Raw genomic sequence first — 24,018 nt, 5'->3', positions numbered from 1 at the left:
TATCTGAATTAGGTTCTCAGAATTATACCGAGGAGGAGTGACTTCCATGTAGGAACTTCAAACGTCCTTTGAGCTAGCTAGCGAACAAGATTGTGTGTGCCGAGCGGCACCAGAATTAAAAACACATCTTTACCTTTTATTAGTTAATAAATCCAACGTGAAACGTAATAACTAGGCCTTAACTAGCATTGAAAAAATAATCCATTCTTCTCTAGCTAATAAAAACTTGTGCCCATCTTCTGAATCACAATTGTAGTGTCAGTACAGTAGCCTATGCTTCGGAGGGGGGAGAGACAGGTAGCCTAAACATGCACACACACTGGCAAGGATTTTCAGCTTGCATGCAGACACTGGAATCATTTTGAGTGACAGAGTGAGGGCTTCGCTTAGGAACTTTGTTGCGTGTTGGAACGTAAAATAACTTAATTAACCGGCTTTTGAAATAATGTTCCGGAAACATATGGATCACTTTCGTTCCAGGTTACATTTCTGTTCCCTGATCCGCTTCCAACAGAAAGAGAAATGGAAAGGGAGATGCACAACTGCATTCAACTGAAATGTGTCTTCCAGATTTAACCCAACCCCCCCTGAGGATAGCATCCTAATTGCATATAAAATGTCAGCCTATTTCCCTACATAGGCCTAGTGCACTAGTTTGTACCAGTGCCTTTTATATCCAGAATTAAAGAGGGCAAGTCAAAAGTAATGTGGAACTAACATGGATCCTTGAGGGACCCACATACAGGATTTTCCTTTTCCTGCCTGTTTCATGGCTGGGAGACAGATACACAGTGCTGTGCTGCAGGGCAGGTCAGTGTAATAACAGAAGGGGGTCGGCAGTGTGAATGTAGTGGAAAAGCAGAGCTCTCCAGTGCTGCTGACGGGGCAGCGAGGGACAGACAGGTCGTCAGGGGAATGATGTATGGCCCTTATTCTCCTCCTATGTCTCCTGGATAAGCTGTTCCAGGAGCCGGGGACCTGGGGCCACAGCGCATGCACACTCTCTCTCTCACACAGCTCAGCGAATCATCAGGACACTGCCAAAGGGGTGAGACAAAGGCCTCGGACACTTTCCACTCTATAACGGCGGATCACAGTGAGGCCAGACTGGTGGCAAGGAGTGTGTGTGCTCATGTGTGTGTAAGAAAAATAAAATAAAAACTCTCCTCCAATTCTCCAGCTTTCTCTGGCTGGCTGGCTGGCTGGCTGGCAGCTTGGCTCTCTCAGGGAATAAAGTACCCACATTAACAATTTGCTCTAATATTTCCACCCCCGCAACAACCATATCTTACAAGTTTCATTTCTATGACTTATCTATGAGTCCATTCCTCCGGGGGCGTGTATTATTCACAAAACAGCATTAGGATTTGAAAATTAGATAGATACATTCACATTTTGCTCAATCTTCATAACAATGGAGTGATTTTACAATCTCAGCAATAACAATCGGCTGTTTGAGAGAACTTCTGAGAGGGATTCGTAATTACATTCATGGCTCATCAAAGTCATACCTATAGAAACAGAGAAGGAAGAGAGAGTGAGAGCGCGAGAGTGAGAGAGAGAGCGAGGGCGAGAAAAAGAGAGCGAGAGAAAGAGAGCGAGAGAAAGCATGCGAGCGAGCGAGAGAAAGCGAGCGAGCGAGAGAGAAAGAGAGCGAGCGAGCGAAAAGAGAGAGAAAGAGAGCGCAAAAAGAGAGCGAGAGAAAGAGAGCGAGCAAAAGAGAGCGAGAGAGAAAGAGAGCGAGCAAAAGAGAGCGAGAGAAAGAGAGCAAAAGAGCAAAAGAGAGCGAGCAAAAGAGAGCGAGCAAAAGAGAGCGAGCAAAAGAGAGCGAGCAAAAGAGAGCGAGCAAAAGAGCGAGCGAGAGAGAGCGAGCGAAAGAGCGAGCGAGAGAAAGAGAGCGAGCGAGAGAAAGAGAGCGAGCGAGAGAAAGAGAGCGAGCGAGAGAAAGAGAGCGAGCGAGAGAAAGAGAGCGAGCGAGAGAAAGAGAGCGAGCGAGAGAAAGAGAGCGAGCGAGAGAAAGAGAGCGAGCGAGAGAAAGAGAGCGAGCGAGAGAGAAAGAGAGCGAGCGAGAGAAAGAGAGCGAGCGAGAGAAAGAGAGCGAGCGAGAGAAAGAGAGCGAGCGAGAGAAAGAGAGCGAGAGAAAGAGCGAGCAAAAGAGAGCGAGCGAGAGAAAGAGAGCGAGCGAGAGAAAGAGAGCGAGCGAGAGAAAGAGAGCGAGCGAGAGAAAGAGAGCGAGCGAGAGAAAGAGAGCGAGCGAGAGAAAGAGAGCGAGCGAGAGAAAGAGAGCGAGCGAGAGAAAGAGAGCGAGCGAGCAAAAGAGAGCGAGCAAAAGAGAGCGAGCAAAAGAGAGCGAGCAAAAGAGAGCGAGCAAAAGAGAGCGAGCAAAAGAGAGCGAGCGAGAGAAAGAGCGAGCGAGAGAAAGAGAGCGAGCGAGAGAAAGAGAGCGAGCGAGCGAAAGAGAGCGAGCAAAAGAGAGCGAGCAAAAGAGAGCGAGCAAAAGAGAGCGAGCGAAAGAGAGCGAGCAAAAGAGAGCGAGCGAAAGAGAGCGAGCAAAAGAGAGCGAGCGAAAGAGAGCGAGCAAAAGAGAGCGAGCAAAAGAGAGCGAGAAAGAGAGCGAGCGAAAGAGAGCGAGCGAAAGAGAGCGAGCGAAAGAGAGCGAGCAAAAGAGAGCGAGCGAAAGAGAGCGAGCGAAAGAGAGCGAGCGAAAGAGAGCGAGCGAAAGAGAGCGAAAGAGAGCGAGCGAAAAGAGAGCGAGCGAAAGAGAGCGAGCAAAAGAGAGCGAGCAAAAGAGAGCGAGCAAAAGAGAGCGAGCAAAAGAGAGCGAGCAAAAGAGAGCGAGCAAAAGAGAGCGAGCAAAAGAGAGCGAGCGAGAGAAAGAGAGCGAGCGAAAGAGAGCGAGCGAAAGAGAGCGAGCAAAAGAGAGCGAGCAAAAGAGAGCGAGCAAAAGAGAGCGAGCAAAAGAGAGCGAGCAAAAGAGAGCGAGCAAAAGAGAGCGAGCAAAAGAGAGCGAGCGAGCGAAAGAGAGAGCGAGAGAAAGAGAGCGAGCAAAAGAGAGCGAGCAAAAGAGAGCGAGCGAGCGAAAGAGAGCGAGAGAAAGAGAGAGAGCGAGAGAAAGAGAGCGAGCGAGCGAGAGCGAGCGAGAGAAAGAGAGCGAGCGAGAGAAAGAGAGCGAGTGAGAGAAAGAGAGCGAGTGAGAGAAAGAGAGCGAGCGAGAGAAAGAGAGCGAGCGAGAGAAAGAGAGCGAGCGAGAGAAAGAGAGCGAGCGAGCGAGAGAAAGAGAGCGAGCGAGCGAGAGAAAGAGAGCGAGCGTGAGAGAAAGAGAGCGAGCGAGAGAAAGAGAGCGAGCGAGAGAAAGAGAGCGAGCGAGCGAGAGAAAGAGAGCGAGAGAAAGAGAGCGAGCGAGCGAGAGAAAGAGAGCGAGCGAGCGAGAGAAAGAGAGCGAGCGAGAGAAAGAGAGCGAGCGAGAGAAAGAGAGCGAGCGAGCGAGAGAAAGAGAGCGAGCGAGCGAGCGAAAGAGAGCGAGCGAGCGAGAGAAAGAGAGCGAGCGAGCGAGCGAAAGAGAGCGAGCGAGAGAAAGAGAGCGAGCGAGTGAGAGAAAGAGAGCGAGTGAGAGAATGAGAGCGAGTGAGAGAAAGAGAGCGAGCGAGAGAAAGAGAGCGAGTGAGCGAAAGAAAGAGAGCGAGCGAGAGAAAGAGAGCGAGCGAGAGAAAGAGAGCGAGAGAAAGAGAGCGAGCGAGCGAAAAAGAGAGCGAGCGAGCGAAAGAGAGCGAGCGAGCGAGAGAAAGAGAGCGAGAGAAAGAGCGAGAGAAAGAGAGCGAGAGAAAGAGAGCGAGAGAGCGAGAGAAAGAGAGCGAGCGAGCGAAAGAGAAAGAGAGAAAGAGAGCGAGCGAGCGAGAGAAAGAGAGCAAGCGAGCGAGAGAAAGAGAGCGAGAGAAAGAGCGAGAGAAAGAGAGAGAAAGAGCGAGAGAAAGAGAGCGAGAGAGAGAAAGAGAGCGAGAGAAAGAGCGAGAGAAAGAGAGCGAGAGAAAGAGAGCGAGAGAAAGAGAGCGAGAGAAAGAGAGCGAGAGAAAGAGAGCGAGCGAGCGAGAGAAAGAGAGCGAGCGAGAGAAAGAAAGAGAGCGAGCGAGAGAAAGAGAGCGAGCGAGCGAGAGAAAGAGAGCGAGCGAGAGAAAGAGAGCGAGCGAGAGAAAGAGAGCGAGCGAGAGAAAGAGAGCGAGCGAGAGAAAGAGAGCGAGCGAGAGAAAGAGAGCGAGCGAGAGAAAGAGAGCGAGCGAGCGAGAGAAAGAGAGCGAGCGAGAGAAAGAGAGCGAGCGAGCGAGAGAAAGAGAGCGAGCGAGCGAGAGAAAGAGAGCGAGCGAGCGAGAGAAAGAGAGCGAGCGAGAGAAAGAGAGCGAGCGAGAGAAAGAGAGCGAGCGAGAGAAAGAGAGCGAGCGAGAGAAAGAGAGCGAGCGAGAGAAAGAGAGCGAGCGAGAGAAAGAGAGCGAGCGAGAGAAAGAGAGCGAGCGAGAAAAGAGCGAGCGAGAGAAAGAGAGCGAGCGAGAGAAAGAGAGCGAGCGAGAGAAAGAGAGCGAGCGAGAGAAAGAGAGCGAGCGAGCGAAAGAGAGCGAGCGAGCGAGAGAAAGAGAGCGAGCGAGCGAAAGAGAGCGAGCGAGCGAAAGAGAGCGAGCGAGCGAGAGAAAGAGAGCGAGCGAGAGAAAGATAACGAGCGAGAGAAAGAGAGCGAGCGAGCGAGCGAAAGATAACGAGCGAGCGAAAGAGAGCGAGCGAGCGAGCGAAAGAGAGCGAGTGAAAGAGCGAGAGAAAGAGAGCGAGAGAAAGAGCGAGAGAAAGAGAGCGAGAGAAAGAGAGCGAGAGAAAGAGAGCGAGAGAAAGAGAGAGAGAAAGAGGCAGAAAGAGAGCGAGCAAGAGAGGCAGAGAGAGAGAGAGACAGCAGATTCCCCTGCTCAGTCTCTACAGGGAGTCGGAGTGAAAGAAGAGAAAAGGGCTAGACGATGCAGTGTTCTGTGGACCCAGAGAGACAGGTATAACAAGCTGTGTGCCTGGGAGGGAACGAGGCCTGCCCTTTCTAGTCTCTAGTCTGTGTGAGTCACACACCACACACTCCACACCTCTGACTAAGACCAGAGAGTCTTCTCATCATACTGAGCCCTGCAGGACACCACACCATCACATACTACCTCTGATACCTCTTCCTCAATCTCAACCCTCTCGGTTTTTCTCTCTCTCTCTCACCATACAACATTTTTTGTAACAGAAAATAAAAATCTGTATTTTTTAAATTTATTGGACTGTCGCATCTCCCTGTTTCTGTTTGAAAATATTTCCTACCCATTGTTTGCCTACTGAACAGGACCCAGCTAGCATTTCCTCTGAGTAGGCTTGGACGGTATCCAGATTGTCATAGCTTCATACCGACATGGTGTCATCCCAGGATATTTAGTCATTCTGGCACTGAACACAATTGGCGCTATTTTCAATCCGAAGTTTAGTAATGCTAACAACGACATGCAAAATACCATAAATAACACAAACTCATTCATAGAATCTACCCTGTAAAGACCTTTATTATACACTTAAATTTAGATTTAAAATAGCTATTGATAACAAATGTGTATTTTGTGGTTGTGACCCAGAGACTCTTGACCATTTATTTTGGGACTGCTCTTATGTCAGAAGATTTTGGTGTGAGTTAGAAGATTTTATTTTCAAAGAAACAACTATTAATGTTAATTTGAAACACTCTGATATTATGTTTTATTGTGAACCAAATGATATTGACCCTGATTTAACTTTCATTGTTAACTTCTTTATATTTCATGGAAGATTCTTTGTCCTTAAAATGAAGTGGGCAGAGAACAAACCCCTCTTCACATTATTTAAGATAGAATTGAAATATTATTTTGAAATTATCAGTAAATGTAGAAACAAAAAGAGCAATATGCACCATAAAAGTATTTAACAAATTGAAAATAAATCTTGATATGGAAGTCTGTCAGGTTTATCTACTCTTGTTTGTATTTCTCTGTTTCTTTTGTATTTGTTGTGTTCATAATAAAAACAATTAAAATATATATTTTAAAAAAAATGCAAAATACCATAGTGAATTCTAGCTAAATGCTAATGAAAGCATGCAAACATTTTATACAGTCTCTTACATAAACTATTTGCAGGACAGACATCCCAGGTCAAAGTTATACAAGTAACAAAAAAATGTCACTCACAGATTGCTGCACACACAAAACCAATATTAGATACAGCAAGGCTGTTGATCTAGGAGGGGATTCTAGATATCTAGCAAATACATGAGCAAACCAAATGCACAACTGCAGGGTATTTAGCACATTTTAGTCAGTTCACTTAATAGTTACAAGACATCTAGCCGGCAAACATTTAGGTGTGAATTCCATACTGTAACTAGATCACATGGTGTGTGCTGCACAACACCGGTCTCTCGTCTTTGTCTGCTTGGAATAAGTGACCTGTAAGCTTCATAATGTAAAATAATGTGATGGGTGAAATGAAGAATGTGATCAGCTTCATCTCTTAACGTATTTCACAAGTTGACTGCAAGTATTGATAAAGGTACACAGACTCAGTGTTATGATGTAGATGCAGAAGGTAAACAGCATAGTGGGTCAATTCACGCAACAACTAAGAGCTTTAACGCGCGAGGCTTAACTTCTCCGCTGTTTTGGTGACCTGGCTACCACGCTGTTGTCACACCCTCACGTTAGAGAGCCTTTTTATGTCTCTTTTTGGTCTGGTCAGGGTGTGATTTGGGTGGGCATTCTATGTTCTGTTTTCTATGTTTTTCTATTTCTATGTTTTGGCCGGGTATGGTTCTCAATCAGGGACAGCTGTCTATCGTTGTCTCTGATTGGGAATCATACTTAGGCAGCCTTTTGCCCTTTTGTCATTGTGGGAAGTTATCTTTGTTAGTGGCACTATAGCCCTGTAAGCTTCACGGTCGTTTTGTGTTGTTTATTGTTTTGTTGGCGACATTCAAAAAAAGAGAGAAATGTACGCAAAGTACGCTCACCACTCTGCGCCTTGGTCCACTTCTTACGACGTCCGAGACAGCTGTGAACAGCGTCAAGCAAACCTGTGCACGTGCAGATACTGTGTGTGACTGTGTGAGAGTCTTGCAGCTTGCTCATCTTAATATTTAAATGTTTTATTTATTTAACTAGGCAAGTCAGTTAAGAACAAATTCTTATTTACAATCACAGCCTAGGAACAGTGGGTTAACTGCCTTGTTCAGGGTCAGAATGACAGATTTTTACCTTGTCAGCTCGGGGGTTCGATCTAGCAACCTTTCGGTTACTGGCCCAACGCTCTAACCGCTAGTCTACCTGTCGCCCCTAATATCTGCGGTCCTGCTCATGGCAACGTCAAAGTATCAACAAATATCCTAATTTGTTTTTTTAAAAGTCAAAAGAAATAGTTTCAACGGTATTGAAAAAACATCCCGTAGCCATTTCCAAATACCCGGAAAACAGTACATACGCCAAGCCTACCTGTAAGGTGTCCATCCCACTAGCGGGGCTGGGGTACAGCTGGCAGCGCTTAGATGAAGGTGAATTAGTGTTAAGGGGAATAGATTAGAGGAATAAAGTTGTTGACACACTGCTTCTGATGCCACCTGATTGCTCAACCGTCATCAACATAATTATTCTCTCTGTCAAATTCATAGCCAACCAACTTTCACCAAGCTAACCAAATGTCAAACACTGCCAAGTGCAGAAGCTGTGAAATCCATTCAATCTACAGGAGTAGCAGGGTCGGACTGTGTTCAAAAGAAACAGCAACCGTGAGAAGTATACCTAATTCCAGTGATCTGACCCTGGTCTCATTTCACAACATCTCTGTCAGAGAGAGAGAGAAGAGCAGGGGACTTGGCCATTACCTGCTAGTCAGCTAGGTAAGCACTTCATTGTGAGAAATGGCCTTCCAAGAGGAACTATACAATGATTAAGTTCGGCATTGCCTCAGAATGCTCAAAGGTTATCAACGCTATCACATGAATAGCCATAGGGAAGAATATAGAGAGATATCATTGGATCACTGGAAATAACACCAGTGGATGTTGAAACCTGGTAAAGGGAGATTGAGAACATTGTGTGAAGTCTGGTACGGACATGCTCATTAAAATCACTGCTTTATTCGCCATGAAAGGTTGCATCTCCCTATTAGTTGGAGGGTGTGTGTGTGTGTGTGTGTGTGTGTGTGTGAAGAAGAATGGTGAGATGTACTCTGTCTGTATATGTATCCACAAAGGACAACAGATTGAGCACGTTTGTATTTTAGGAGTAACTTATCCAAACACAAACAGCATCATCGACATGTTTACCGTTGTTCTATAAAGCCTCCAGACTACAGGAAGACTAACGTGCATAATGAGAAAGGTACACAGATTCCCAGTACAAATGAAACACCAAAAACAATTCATTGAACTGAAGAGGGGAAGCTATTTATTTCAAACATAGTTCCACGTTTGAATTTTAAATTCAAATCACCTCCTGAATTGAGTGACACTGAACACAAAAACGATCTTGATGGTGATATTTTGGAAAGCAATGACGCAGGCTGTAGGCCTATGGGGTGTGTATGGATAGTGTGTGATTCAGGCATGAATGGTTCTGGTAGCAAGTTTATTTAGACTTTGGCTGTGTTTACACAGGCAGCCCAATTTTGGATGGGGGGGAGAGGGGAGGTCGAAAGGTCGGATGGGGGGAGAGGGGAGGTGGAAAGGTCGGATGGGGGAGAGGGGAGGTGGAGAGGTCGGATGGGGGAGAGGGGAGGTGGCGAGGTCGGATGGGGGGAGAGGGGAGGTGGAGAGGTCAGATGGGGGAGAGGGGAGGCGGAGATGTCAGATGGGGGGAGAGGGGAGGCGGAGAGGTCGGATGGGGGAGAGGGGAGGCGGAGAGGTCGGATGGGGGGAGAGGGGAGGCGGAGAGGTCGTATAGGGGGAGATGGGAGGTGGAGAGGTCGGATGGGGGAGATGGAGAGGTCGGATGGGGGAGATGGGAGAGGGAGAGGACGGATGGGGGAGATGGGAGGTGGAGAGGGGAGGTGGAGAGGTCGGATGGGGGGAGAGGGGAGGTTGAGAGATCGGATGGGGGAGAGGGAGGTGGAGAGGTCGGATGGGGGAGAGGGGAGGTGGAGAGATCGGATGGGGGGAGATAGGAGATGGAGAGGTCGGATGCGGGGGGAGAGGGGAGGTGGAGAGGTCGGATGGGGGGAGAGAGGAGGTCGGATGGGGGACAGGGGAGGTGAGGAAGTCAGATGGGGGACAGGGAAGGTGAGGAGGTCAGATGGGGGGACAGGGGAGGTGGGAAGGTCAGATGGGGAGACAGGGGAGGTGGGAAGGTCAGATGGGGAGACAGGGGAGGCGAGAAGGTTGGCCATCTCAGGATATATGAGATGTATTAGAGTTGATCCACAGGAGAGCAGCAGTAGAACACCACACCTCCTGAGCCCACTGTCAATTACACCACACTTCAAAGAGGCTGCTGGCAGATGACTCAGCACTGCTGTGGGTCTGTGTGTGTGTGTAGGGGTCTCTAGAGTATAGAGGTCAACTAAAAACATAAAACAGGTACAGTCGCTAGCTCTACTTGTTCAAACACCATAAGAAAATAATGACAATGTCAGTTCTTCCTAAAAACATTGATTTCCATGTACCTTCTCTGTAGCTTGTTAAAGCATGTATGTGATTCTGTAGATCAGATCAGTTTCTGATGCAGACAAGTTATTGTAAATTAAACATGAGACTCGGCCTGGAGGAGGAAAATATCTCCTATCGCCCATCTCACATCGGCATCCATATTTCATATGGAACATAGACCTACTTGAGCTGTTTGATCAGAATGCATCTCTATTACTTTGGAGAAAACTATGGTATCTAATGCAGAGATAACTGTGTTGTAGGAGTATTTCTTAGCAGTCTTAAGACATGATCGTAATACAACAATGATCGTGATCAGAATAGCAAAACAAGTGCACAAACCACTTCCTGTTCCCCTTTGATTGTTTTGTGTTTTTTTCCACAGATGCCGCAGTACGCTCTCTCAAAGAGTTACTGTAGCTAGGCCTAATGGTAAACAACAAAACACAGAGAACAAATGCTTTTTCCATTCCAGAGTTTCACACTTGTGCAGGCAGGCAGCAGTTATAAATATCCCCATCAGTAGGCTGGGTCTGAATGTGTTCGCAGAGCTGATCTCACATCAGCATCAGGAAGAGAGGGAGGGAAAGGAGATGTGTGTGTGTGTGTGTGTGTGTGTGTGTGGGGGGGGGGGTGGAGAGGGCTAAAAATAGCGACCTGCCGCCTGGCTGGCTTCATCTCCCCTGGATTACATTATCCCCTAACCTCCGTCCCCTGCTCTGCTCTGTTCTTACTGTAACTATACTTCTGTGGCAGCGAGCCACCTCTACTGCCTAGTCTGAGGATGACAAAACTGGTCTCTCGCTCCCTCTCAGGAGAAACTCTCACCCTCTCGCTCCTAGAAGCTCTTTCCCGCTCAATCTCTCTCTGCCTCCTTCTCTCTCATTCTCTCAATACGGGCAAGGGAAGGCCACCCTCTTTCATTAAGAAAATGCTCACATAGGACTTTGAGAGAGAAGGGAGGAGACAGGGGAGGTGGAGAGAGGATTAATCAATTCATAGGAAGGTAAAGTTTCTGCCAAGATAATATGAATGGAAGTAGAGGAGGGGATGTAACATATTTAATATCTTAGTCTTTATGGCTGTAAGGTTTGCCATCACTTGCATTGTGCGGTGTAGGTAAGTTTATCTGGGAGTTTCGATATGTAATCATAAATGACTATACCACCACAGAACTCTATTCATTTAGTTCAATGGTTATTTATCAGGGATGTAAACTCCCAAAAAATGTAATGTATTTGTAGCCTAGACTTTACTGCAATGACACTCAAGTCGAGAAAAAAAACAATACACTAATATTGCTGTTAGTCATGACAGCCTTTATAATATAAAACATCTTAAAAGTAGAAATAGAATGAAACAAACAGGCATTATAGTGACCACTATAATGGCTACGTGTGGGTTACACTGCACATTATTACATTGTACACTTACTGCCTGTGGACATCTGTTCTATAATGTACCAGCAGAGCATGATACCCTTTGTTGGCATAATTGATCTCTTTCAGGCAGAGAGGACGCCTGGCACACCCCTTTTTATCCACTGTATAGAAAGAGGGAAAGTGTGTGGTGTTCCTTTCACCTCTATAGTGGCATCCAGCTTAAGCCAGGCCCAGGTCCAGCTACACTTCATCCCCGAATCCACTTGTTTAACAAGCAACGCCTCCTTTTCACCTAATTCTCTCATTCAGAAAATGAACCACATACTGTAGAGGGAAAACATTAGTTCACAGATAGTAGTTAGTTCATTAGCTAGTTAACATTTCACATAGTTTGCCAGGGTCCAGTAAGCAACTCAAATAACTTGAGGAACGCCAAAGAGTCATATGCCAGTTAATACTATAGTGAATTAGTTAGGTTGCTAACGTTAGCTCATCTGATGTTGTAACGTTAACTAGCTAGCTGTCTGAATTTATTAGCCAGCTAATTTTCAAACAATAAATTCAATTATTTGATCAGCTAAGTAGGCTAATGTTGCTCAACATTTAATGGAGGTAACGGAGAATTTGATCCAGCTACTATAGCAAGATACTAAATGCTAACAATACTTGGTCCACCACACTTTCTCCCTCACCTCAAACTTCCCAAATGCCAGTTGTTTTTCAGTTACAGCTCATGAAGTACGCTTCATCACCTTCTCAGCCCCGTCTCCGTGGTCAGGCTTCTCACCTACCTCTTCTTTATTGTTGAGGGACGCGCTGCTGTAACTGGCAAACTGCCTTTACACTCTTTGCTGCCTTTCCAGAGCGCGTGCTGATTCTGTAACTGGCAAACTGGTTGTCTCTTCTCTCTTCAGTCGCGTGCTGCATTCTGTTGTTATGTGAACGATTGGCTGAGCCTTGGATACAGCCAGTATTGCTCCAAACGTGCATCACTCGTTCATTTACAGCCAGTAGTGATCCAAAGCTCACCCTACCCCCAAAACCTTTCTCATCGGATCTGCACGATTCACGTCGGTCACCTATTTTGGATTCAAAATGGCACGTTTTGCTGAAAGATGACTAATTTACACCCCTAATAAAGACCAGCGGGCTTATTACTTTATTCCGTCCTCTCCACTCCCCAGGCCTGTCCCTCAAACCATTCTCTCACCTACATCACCATACAATGAATTTGTCCTTTTCACACACTAAGCTCTTCCTGTTCTGCCTGAGTCCCAATCTTGTACAGGTAGGAAAGACCGTAGAGATGCTACAGAGCAACACTGTCGCGCAAACACAAACAAACAAACACAAATATGCATACCACACACAAACACTATGAACCACAGCAAGACCTCAGGGAAAGACAGAGTGAAAATAGGGGATAGTCCATTAATTGATTGCAAATGTGCAAACCACTTGAGAACAGAATGGTATTTGAAAAGTGAGACTTCCTTCAACATGAGACGGTCCTTCCCCCTGACAGTCGACACATTTCTGAAAACATGTAGTGGGGAAATTATGGGGAGTAACAGTTAGCAATACAAAGGTCAAGGGACAAACTCTCACCTTCACTTCCTGTCGACGGATTACAGAACAGCCTTAACTTACGATATCTTATTTCCTGGGAATCGCTGAGAATATTCCGCACGCAAATCCCTGGCATTTCCAGGCAGACTGTTATGTGTAGCTATCCACTGTAACAAATGCATGAGGAATAGTGGGCAGACACCATGTAGGTTTTAGTTGTTGTTTTCAGTGAGGAATAGTGGGCAGACACCATGTAGGTTTTAGTTGTTGTTTTCAGTGAGGAATAGTGGGCAGACACCATGTAGGTTTTAGTTGTTGTTTTCAGTGAGGAATAGTGGGCAGACACCATGTAGGTTTTAGTTGTTGTTTTCAGTGAGGAATAGTGGGCAGACACCATGTAGGTTTTAGTTGTTGTTTTCAGTGAGGAATAGTGGGCAGACACCATGTAGGTTTTAGTTGTTGTTTTCAGTGAGGAATGTTTTCAGTGGGCAGACACCATGTAGGTTTTAGTTGTTGTTTTCAGTGAGGAATAGTGGGCAGACACCATGTAGGTTTTAGTTGTTGTTTTCAGTGAGGAATAGTGGGCAGACACCATGTAGGTTTTAGTTGTTGTTTTCAGTGAGGAATAGTGGGCAGACACCATGTAGGTTTTAGTTGTTGTTTTCAGTGAGGAATAGTGGGCAGACACCATGTAGGTTTTAGTTGTTGTTTTCAGTGAGGAATAGTGGGCAGACACCATGTAGGTTTTAGTTGTTGTTTTCAGTGAGGAATAGTGGGCAGACACCATGTAGGTTTTAGTTGTTTTGTTTTCAGTGAGGAATAGTGGGCAGACACCATGTAGGTTTTAGTTGTTGTTTTCAGTGAGGAATCAGTGAGGAATGGGCAGACACCATGTAGGTTTTAGTTGTTGTTTTCAGTGAGGAATAGTGGGCAGACACCATGTAGGTTTTAGTTGTTGTTTTCAGTGAGGAATAGGGCAGACACCATGTAGGTTTTAGTTGTTGTTTTCAGTGAGGAATAGTGGGCAGACACCATGTAGGTTTTAGTTGTTGTTTTCAGTGAGGAATAGTGGGCAGACACCATGTAGGTTTTAGTTGTTGTTTTCAGTGAGGAATAGTGGGCAGACACCATGTAGGTTTTAGTTGTTGTTTTCAGTGAGGAATAGTGGGCAGACACCATGTAGGTTTTAGTTGTTGTTTTCAGTGAGGAATAGTGGGCAGACACCATGTAGGTTTTAGTTGTTGTTTTCAGTGAGGAATAGTGGGCAGACACCATGTAGGTTTTAGGTTTTAGTTGTTTTGTTTTCAGTGAGGAATAGTGGGCAGACACCATGTAGGTTTTAGTTGTTGTTTTCAGTGAGGAATAGTGGGCAGACACCATGTAGGTTTTAGTTGTTGTTTTCAGTGAGGAATAGTGGGCAGACACCATGTAGGTTTTAGTTGTTGTTTTCAGTGAGGAATAGTGGGCAGACACCATGTAGGTTTTAGTTGTTGTTTTCAGTGAGGAATAGTGGGCAGACACCATGTAGGTTTTAGTTGTTGTGTTCAGTGAGGAATAGTGGGCAGACACCATGTAGGTTTTAGTTGTTAGTTGTTGTTTTCAGTGAGGAATCGTGGGCAGACACCATGTAGGTTTTAGTTGTTGTTTTCAGTGAGGAATCGTGGGCAGACACCATGTAGGTTTTAGTTGTTGTTTTCAGTGAGGAATAGTGGGCAGACACCATGCCATGAGTGATATTATGCCTGACCTTAAACCACTAGGCCAGCTAAGAACAAATCTACAGTGTGAGTCTTTATTTTATATTTGAGATTCTTCACAGTAGCCATCCTTTGCCTTGTTGACAGCTTTGCACACTCTTGGTATTCTCTCAACCAGCTTCACTTGGAATGCTTTTCCAACAGTCTCGAAGGAGTGCCCAAATATGCTGAGCATTTGTTGTTGCTTTTCCTTCACTCTGCGGTCCAACTCATCCCAAACCATCTCAATTGGGTTGAGGTTGGGAGATTGTGGAGGCCAGGTCATCTGATGCAGCACGCCATCACTCTACTTCTTGGTCAAATAGCCCTTGAATTCTAAATAAATCACAGACAGTGTCACCAGCAAATGTAGAAAAAAGTACAAATAAAGAAAAACCCTGGAATGAGTTGGTGTCTAAACTTTTGACTGGTACTATAAACACGCAAACACAGGTAGGGAAATGCAAATCACACCTTATCCATATTTGATGTCCGTTATCCGGAATGCCCGCTCCACAAATGGACGCAAGGTGAACACGCACACACAGGGCTACATAATGGCAGATTTACCACACCGATGTGTAATTGGCCAGTCCTGGGATTACCTCTGCAGCTAAACTGTCAAAACAACCTAATCTGCACTGAGACGCTGAGCTGCCTGTATGTCATGCTCTACTCTGTTCTTAACCAGCTCAACCAGCCGACTAATGGAACGGACAGCTTCATATTTACAGTGGAGAGTTGGGGGGCAACATAGGGGAATTAAGAATGACATTCTTCCACCTGTATAGATTCTATATATGTAATGGGTTTTGTCAGGCGTTTTCAAAGTCTGAGACAGTGTTGTAATAGAAATTGCTGTAATTTAATTTATTTGATTTGCCACGCGCAATTTTAGAGGTTGACAAATGAACGTGGTATCACTGGAATGCTGGGATAACCCTATTTTAAAAGAATAAATCCATCAACACTGCTATTAAAGACACATTTTTCCTGGGATTGAGGAGATCACCTTTATTCTTTGTTTTGTTCATTTGGTTGAATTGTCTTTTCTATTATTGCTGTTCCATTCTTATTTACAAGTTGCTCGGTCTGTGTATTGGAACACGTTTTAGTGTTGTATGTAATGTGCCTGTTTGGTTCTGAGAACAACAACAAAAATGAAATGAAAAAGCTAGAAACAGGCCTAACACTTATTCAGTAGTAGAGAACTGAATACAGTTGGACTTCTCTTTCCTTTCACCCAGTCACCCTCTGTGTACCTTCGTCACCCTCTGTGTACCTTCGTCACCCTCTGTGTACCTTCGTCACCCTCTGTGTACCTTCGTCACCCTCTGTGTACCTTCGTCACCCTCTGTGTACCTTCGTCACCCTCTGTGTACCTTCGTCACCCTCTCTTGTCTGTGTACCTTCGTCACCCTCTGTGTACCTTGTCACCCTCTGTGTACAAATTCGTCACCCTCTGTGTACCTTCGTCACCCTCTGTGTACCTTCGTCACCCTCTGTGTACCTTCGTCACCCTCTGTGTACCTTGTCACCCTCTGTGTACCTTCGTCACCCTCTGTGTACCTTCGTCACCTCTCTGTATGTAACCCTCTGTGCCTTCGTCACCCTCTGTGTACCTTCGTCACCCTCTGTGTACCTGAATGTCACCCTCTTTCACCTTCGTCACCCTCTGTGTACCTTCGTCACCCTCTGTGTACCTTCGTCACCCTCTGTGTACCTTCGTCACCCTCTGTGTACCTTCGTCACCCTCTGTGTACCTTCGTCACCCTCTGTGTACCTTCGTCACCCTCTGTGTACCTTCGTCAACCTCTGTGTACCACCCTCTGTGTACCTTCGTCAACCTCTGTGTACCTTCGTCAACCTCTGTGTACCTTGTCAACCTCTGTGTACCTTCGTCAACCTCTGTGTACCTTCGTCAACCTCTGTGTACCTTCGTCAACCTCTGTGTACCTTCGTCAACCTCTGTGCCTTCTCTTTCCTTCTGTGTCAACCTCTGTGTGCCTTCGTCAACCTCTGTGTGCCTTCGTCAACCTCTGTGTGTGTCAACCTCTGTGTGCCTTCGTCAACCTCTGTGTGCCTTGTCAACCTCTGTGTGCCTTCGTCACCTCTGTGTGCCTTCGTCAACCTCTGTGTACCTCTTCGTCAACCTCTGTGTACCTTCGTCAACCTCTGTGTACCTTCGTCACCCTCTGTGTACCTTCGTCACCCTCTGTGTACCTTCGTCACCCTCTGTGTACCTTCGTCACCCTCTGTGTGCCTTCTTTTCTACGTGTGAAAAGCTGCAGTCTGTCTGTCTTTCTGTCCGTCTGTCCTCAGCTCCCTCCCTGCTTTTTAAACAAACAGTCACACCCACCTTTATTACCCCCAACATGATAGGCTTATTATTTATCTGCAGCATCAGAAAATGGTTTGGAAGACAGACAGAAATACGAGGAGGGAAATAAAACAACCTTCGGAAGCCATGAAATTCAAATGAGTGAAGTGTCACGGAAATGATTCATTAGAGAAATGTTCCTGCTGCAATCTCACTGTGGTAATAAAAGAGAACATTGTTTAGAGAAAATAGGGGAGGAAAGGTGTCAGTCCTACCTTGACGTGGTTGTAGTCTGTCTTGCTGGACTCGCTGCCCAGGGGCTTGGTCTCGGCCCGGGGTTTGAGGACTTGTCTCAGGGGGCTGGAGATGGGAAGGCCTGTCACACTGATGCCATCTGGAACAGCAGCAGAGACAATCAGCCAGTCAGAAGACACACGACGACAGTAACGCCAGACATCATTTCATTTAACTACATTGACAGTCGTTTAAACTCACATAAGCATAAAAACATATTGGGTTGAGAGTTTCCCAGAACCCAAAGTTTTCTCTAGTCATGTCAGGAGCAACTCCTATCTCTTCTTCAAAAACGAGGACATGATCATTTAAATACATTTTGTAAGCAGAATATGAAAGAGTAGCTAAAGACCCATCTTTCTTTTTTAACGCAGAGTTCAGAGCTGTAAACAACACAATCCTCCACAGAGCTTCAGAGGAGCATCAAACAGCCAGATCGGCTTCCTGTATTGATGGCTACTGAAGGGGTTACTATTTTCAGCTAACTACGCTACAGAATACCCCACAGTGTGACGTAGGCACTGAGCACCCAGTCTCTCTGACGTCAGTGGAAAAATCTCTGTCTCCTGAGGGAATCACTGGGCTAGCTGCTGCAAAGATCTGGGCCACAACACACACACACACACACACACTCGCCTTACACACGCAATTACGAACGCGCCAACGAACACACACGCGCACACACAAAGGAGAATGACGTGGTAGGAATAACAGTTCGAGCCCGCCTGCTCTGACTCCATATTCCTCTTTGATACAAAGCTTTCCAACACATTCTACTGAATGTAGGATCAGAGCAGGCGGGCTCGAACGGTTTGAACTCTTATTCCTACCACGTCGTTCTCCTTTGTGTGTGCGCGTGTGTGTTCGTTGGCGCGTTCGTAATTGCGTGTGTAAGGCGAGTGTGTGTGTGTAGGACTGTTGTTCTCAGATCAGTTTAGCCTTTTAGACCATCATGAATGAGATTACATGGACAGGGGGCACCTGATCCTAGATCATAACTACTATGACATGCTTTGTGAATATGAGCCCAGAACCACTAGAGCTGGCACAGTGTCAGTCAGCATTGTGTCTTTCTCATGCTCCATATCCTACTCACAGAAAGAGATGATATATGCATCCGGACAGAATGAGGAGGGAAAGAGGAAGAGAGAACACTGATAAACAGTCTCTCCATTGACTAGAGCTTCCATAAAGGCCTGTTTCAGCCTGTTTCCAGACACGCATACATCTTCATGTCTGATCCTGACAGAGAGAGATGGAAATAGAGACAAACACAGAGAGAGAGAGAGAGAGAGAGTGACAGCGAGAGAGAGTGAGTAACGGGGGGAGAGATTGACGACGACGTCGCACATCCTCATCTCTCTTTTCTTGCCATCACTCTCCATCTATCCCTGCCTCTTTCTCCCACCGTCTCTCTCGCAAACTCGCTCTCCATTCGCCCTAGCGGGAGAGTCTGACACTAAATATAAATCACTACAGATTATATTAGTGACAGTGAATTGATCTAATACACAATGACACACTGAAAATCATCAACAAAGTCTTCCACAAAAGAGGAGGTCCTGTGAATTTCTGCAACGCCGCCTCTCCACTCCAAACACACACTTCTGCTTTTCATAGAAGAGGAGTCAAAGCTGTTCTAGTAAAAAGGGGGCCTATGACTGACTGCATTGTAAACAGCAACCCTTCTTCAATATCCTGTTGAGGGGAGAGGAACATGAGGCTGTGAAATACAAATCAACAAAGTCCCGTTCTGTTCCGTGGAGAGAGACAACACCTGGGCAGAGAGGTGGAATCTGGGAGCAGCTTGCACAGGACCTTTGACCCCCCCATTAACATACATTAGTTTATTTGAAGAATCACAGATAGACCATTTCCACCCTACACAACGAGAGAGGAGAGAGAGAGAGCGAGAGAAAGAGTACTCACAAGGCGTCTCAGAATAAGGGAGAGAGGGGGAGGGAGAGAGAAAGAGAGAGCTGGAGTAGGAATCACAATTCCTTGGTATTATTTTAGGAGCTAAATGACTCAAAAGTAGCCCAGGTGAGACTGACATAACGAGAGACAGAGAAAATAAACACAAATAAATTATAGTGGCTCTTTTCAAAAGCCCACACTTTCTGCTGTCATTATTACAACATCAAACATCCAAATTACAAGCAGGCAAGAGGTTCTTTCAGATGGAAGGAGAGCAGTAGAGGGAGAAAGGGAGATAAATGAGTAGAAGCCACAAGAAAGAGATGGAGAGTGAGGGAGAGAGAGAGCGAGAGAGAGAATAACAGCAAGAGAGAAATCAGAGAGAAAGAGAGATGAGGGAGCAGCAGAGGGAGAGAGATGATAAGAGGGAATGAAAGTGAGATAATGCAGGATCTGAACAAATTATTGCTATCATTACTCACAGCCATTTGAGTCATACTAAATTCAGCATTACAGACAGAACCACATCATCCAGACAGAGCAAATAAAGATGTTATTTTACTATCAATCCTTCATAGATGGTCCTAATCACATCTTGCCAGTTGACAAAGTGAACAATATGTCTTCCATCATACTATCATTTTACATCTATGAATGCTTATGTACTGCTTACTAATGTGTTATGTATGGATGGATGGATGGATAATGACTGTTAAAGACATGCTTGGGTACTTGGCGACTAAAAGCAGGGGGCAACTTTGGTTTTTGAAGTGGGGGGGCTACTTTTGATTATTTATTGTTTTATCCAGTCGGATAAAACTGAACTAACTCAACTAAACGACTACCGCCCCGTAGAAGTCACTTCTGTCATAATGAAGTGCTTTGAGAGACTAGTCAAGGATCATATCACCTCCACCTTACTGGACACCCTAGACGCACTCCAATTTGCATACTGCCCCAACAGGTCCACAGACGATGCAATAGCCATCATAATGCCCTATCCCATCTAGACAAGAATGCTGTTCATTGACTACAGCTCAGCATTCAACACCATAGTACCATCAAAACTCATTAAGCTTGAGTCCCTGGGTCTTGACCCCGCACTGTGCAACTGGGTCCTGGACTTCCTGACGAGCCTCCCCCAGGTGGTGAAGGTAGGAAACAATATCTCCACCCCGCTGATCCTCAACACTGGGGCCCCACAAGGCTGCATTCTCAGCCCTCTCCTGTACTCCCTGTTCACCCACGACTGTGTGGCCATGCACGCCTTCAACTCAATCATCAAGTTTGCAGACGACAACAGTGGTAGGCTTGATTACCAACAACAACGAGACAACCTACAGGGAGGAGATGAGGGCCCTTGGAGTGTGATGTCAGGAAAATAACCTCTCACTCAATGTCAGCAAAACAAAAAGAGATGACCGTGGACTTCAGGAAACAGCAAAGGGAGCACCCCCCTATACACATCGACGGTACAGCAGTGGAGGAGGTGGAAAGTTTTAAAGTTCCTCGGTGTACATATCACCGACAAACTGAAATGATTCACACACACAGACAGTGTGGTGAAGAAGGCGCAACAGCACCTCTTTAACCTCAGCGGGCTGAGAAAATGAGGCTTGTTACTGAAAACCCTCAATAACTTTTACAGATGCACAATCGAGAGCATCCTGTCGGGCTGTATCACCGCCTGGTACAGCAACTGCACCGCCCATAAACGCAAGGCTTTCCAGAGGGTGGTGCGGTCTGCACAACGCATCACCGGGGGCAAACTACCTGCCCTCCATGACACCTACACCACCGATGTCACAGGAAGGCCATAAAGATAATCAAAGACAACAACCACCCGAGCCACTGCCTGTTCACCCCGCTATCATCCAGAAGGCGAGGTCAGTACAGGTGCATCAAAGCTGGGACCGAAGCTGAAAAACAGCTTCTATCTCAAGGCCATCAGACTGTTAAACAGCTGTCACTAGCACAGAGAGGTGGCTGCCTACCTACAGACTTGAAATCACTGGCCACTTTAATAAATGGAACACTAGTCACTTTAATAACACCACTTTAAGAATGTTTACATATCTCACATTTCTCATCTCATATTTATATACTGTATCCTACACTATCTGTTGCATCTTAGCTGCTCTGTAACTGCTCATCCATATATTTTGTACTTATATATTCTCATCCCATTCCTTTACTAGATTGTGTGTGTTAGGTTTTGTTGTGGAATTGTTAGATATTACCTGTTAGCTACTGCTGCACTGTCAGATCTAGAAGCAGAAGCATTTAGCTACACTCGCAATAACATCTGCTAACCATGTGTATGTGACCAAAAACATCTGCTAACCATGTGTATGTGACCAAAAACATCTGCTAACCATGTGTATGTGACCAATAGCATCTGCTAACCATGTGTATGTGACCAAAAACATCTGCTAACCATGTGTATGTGACCAAAAACATCTGCTAACCATGTGTATGTGACCAATAACATCTGCTAACCATGTGTATGTGACCAAAAACATCTGCTAACCATGTGTATGTGACCAAAAACATCTGCTAACCATGTGTATGTGACCAATAACATCTGCTAACCATGTGTATGTGACCAAAAACATCTGCTAACCATGTGTATGTGACCAATAACATCTGCTAACCATGTGTATGTGACCAAAAACATCTGCTAACCATGTGTATGTGACCAATAACATCTGCTAACCATGTGTATGTGACCAATAACATCTGCTAACCATGTGTATGTGACCAATAACATCTGTTAACCATGTGTATGTGACCAATAACATCTGCTAACCATGTGTATGTGACCAATAACATCTGCTAACCATGTGTATGTGACCAAAAACATCTGCTAACGATGTGTATGTGACCAATAACATTTGATTTTGATAAACACTCCAAACAGTCTACTCAACCGCTTAGAGGCGTCCCATGGTCCTAAAGCACACCATTGCCTCATTTCTGGGGGGGACAAAAATTAAATTTCATTAAATGTTGGGATGTCCCCCCCCCAGTGAAAGTTGCTCCCCAAACAAAGTACGTTTTTCAAATCCCGCTTTGAGCTGGATGTCTCAATGTGTCGTTCATGCTTGCATAATCTATGAGCAGAATTACTGTTTTACCACAATTAGCCTCAAAATCCCTAGTTTGAAAGCAACTGTTTTCTTGAAGCTCTGCCACACCATTTTCCCTATATTTCTCCCCACTTGGGACAGCCCCCTAGCAATTTGAGTTCTAGCCAATGAACTTCAGTCCCTCGCATTTGAATGACTGCTAGCAAGAGGCGTGCCCAGCACTGTCCAATGAGGTTGCAGGGCGGGCCCAACGGCTCAGGGGACACAGCAGAGAGAGAGATAAAGAGAGCGAAAGTGCAATGATGTGGTGCACATATGTGACGTACTACGCTATTTTTAAAGGACCACTTTTGGCCCCTGAGGGCTACTTTCAGGACTACTGGCTAAAAGTATACACATGTACCAGAGAATCTCTTTAATAAGAAGCCCTTTTTAGGAATCAAATCTTTTTGACAGAAAGAAACGCACAAAGATATTTACATAGACATAGATACCGCTTTAATCAAACAAGCTGTCAAACAGTATTAATGTCCCACAATTACGAAAGAGGTTGATTACATTTCCAAAAAATAATTGGTCAATTAAATCCATAATGGGATCCATAGGACTGACCAAAATATTGTTCAGTTCAAATTTCCAGTTTCAATAGCACTTTAAATGGTCACTGCACTCTGTTGATTGAGCCAATAGAATAATTGGTCCCCTGAAATGAGGGTCCATTCAGTCTATACAGACATACTGGGCTGAATAGAACAGACTCATTGAGCTGCTGTCGCTCCTGCCTCTGGAACCCAACAGATTATGACATTACAATGTAGAATGGAAGCTTCGTAATAGTCAAGTCAATTGTAGGAAGTGATCTTCATATAATAAGACATCGTTCACTCTGAACACCTCACAGAGTCATATCTAGGTACGTTTGAAGAAACAGTTTTATGTTAATCAAATAGGTCTGTCTATCTGCTGCATATTCTGTAATCCTATCACAATGGTAATGTGATGAGCTGAATAGGCAAGGACGAATCGCAACTCTCCCCAAAGCGGAATGACATCATCTGCAAAGAAGTCCGTTGATTGACAGATATTCTATCTGCGGTACATTGGGAACATTACGAGCGGAGCGACAAGAAGGTTACAACCCTGACAGCCCCCTGTAATTATGCCGTCTTTTCTAAATTAATCTCCCTGGCAGTTTTACTTCCTTTTAATGACGTTGTTGTACGCTGACATTTGAGCATCCATGGGCTAATGTGTTTATACTGTCTGCTATGCCCATCTTTAACCTGCTCCTCGCCTCCCTAGGACGACCTGACGCTAGTCCCTAGCTCTTATTGAGAATGGGGGGAAGACTAGGGCACTGGCTGGAGAATTCAGCCAACACAGAATAATATCAGATATTATACTGAGCATACGCTTTTATCCAAAGCCAATTACAGTGGAGTGAGTGCATACTCGTTGCATACATTATAAGAAAGGGTGTGAGACCCCTGCGGTAATTGAACCAACAACTAGGGCTGGCACAATTTTCGTATAATTGCGTAACCGTCCATTATGGACAATAACCGTGAACAAAAAAATAATGATCTTCATTATTGTCGTACCGATTATACGGGTTGAAAATGGCACTGATAAACGGCTGTATTGAAACGCAGTGGCTGTACAGTAACATGCTACAGATGACATCAGAACTCCGAGCTTCACAGAGCTGAACTTGAGCACTTCGCGCAAGAAGTTTCCCGCATCCCTCCTGCTAATTGGGCAACTTTTACACATTTTTCCTGTCTGAATGAGGGAAATTATGTAAATGAAGAGGACTATGTATTAGTGAAAGATGAGACGTTGAAGATTCTAATGAATACCGCTTTGATGTCATACAAGCAAGCCAAACACGTGAATCCAAACATGCCCTTCACATGTGCATGTCATATCCCGTGTCAATGATTATGATCACTATATTTTAGGTGCAGTTACAAGATGACATGGCGTCATTTTTTCTTTTACTCGGCAAGTCAGTTGACTCCCAATCACGGCCGGATGTGACGCA

General features: G+C 45.4%; 1 protein-coding gene across 2 annotated transcripts in view; it reads right to left on the bottom strand.

Moving 5' to 3' along the window:
- LOC112264633 (trafficking protein particle complex subunit 9-like) overlaps positions 1-24,018 on the bottom strand; it is a 322,924-nt gene that overhangs the window by 182,564 nt on the left and 116,342 nt on the right. For both annotated transcript variants that reach the window (XM_024441368.2, XM_042295499.1), the window contains one exon: positions 16,950-17,068. In XM_024441368.2, the coding sequence (XP_024297136.2) occupies positions 16,950-17,068 (119 nt within the window). The remainder of the gene's footprint in view (positions 1-16,949; positions 17,069-24,018) is intronic.

The sequence above is a fragment of the Oncorhynchus tshawytscha genome, linkage group LG13, assembly GCF_018296145.1.
Source record: "Oncorhynchus tshawytscha isolate Ot180627B linkage group LG13, Otsh_v2.0, whole genome shotgun sequence".
NCBI lineage: Eukaryota > Metazoa > Chordata > Actinopteri > Salmoniformes > Salmonidae > Oncorhynchus > Oncorhynchus tshawytscha.
Note: the sequence above shows the minus strand (reverse complement) of the source record. Positions and strands in the feature narration are given on the sequence as shown.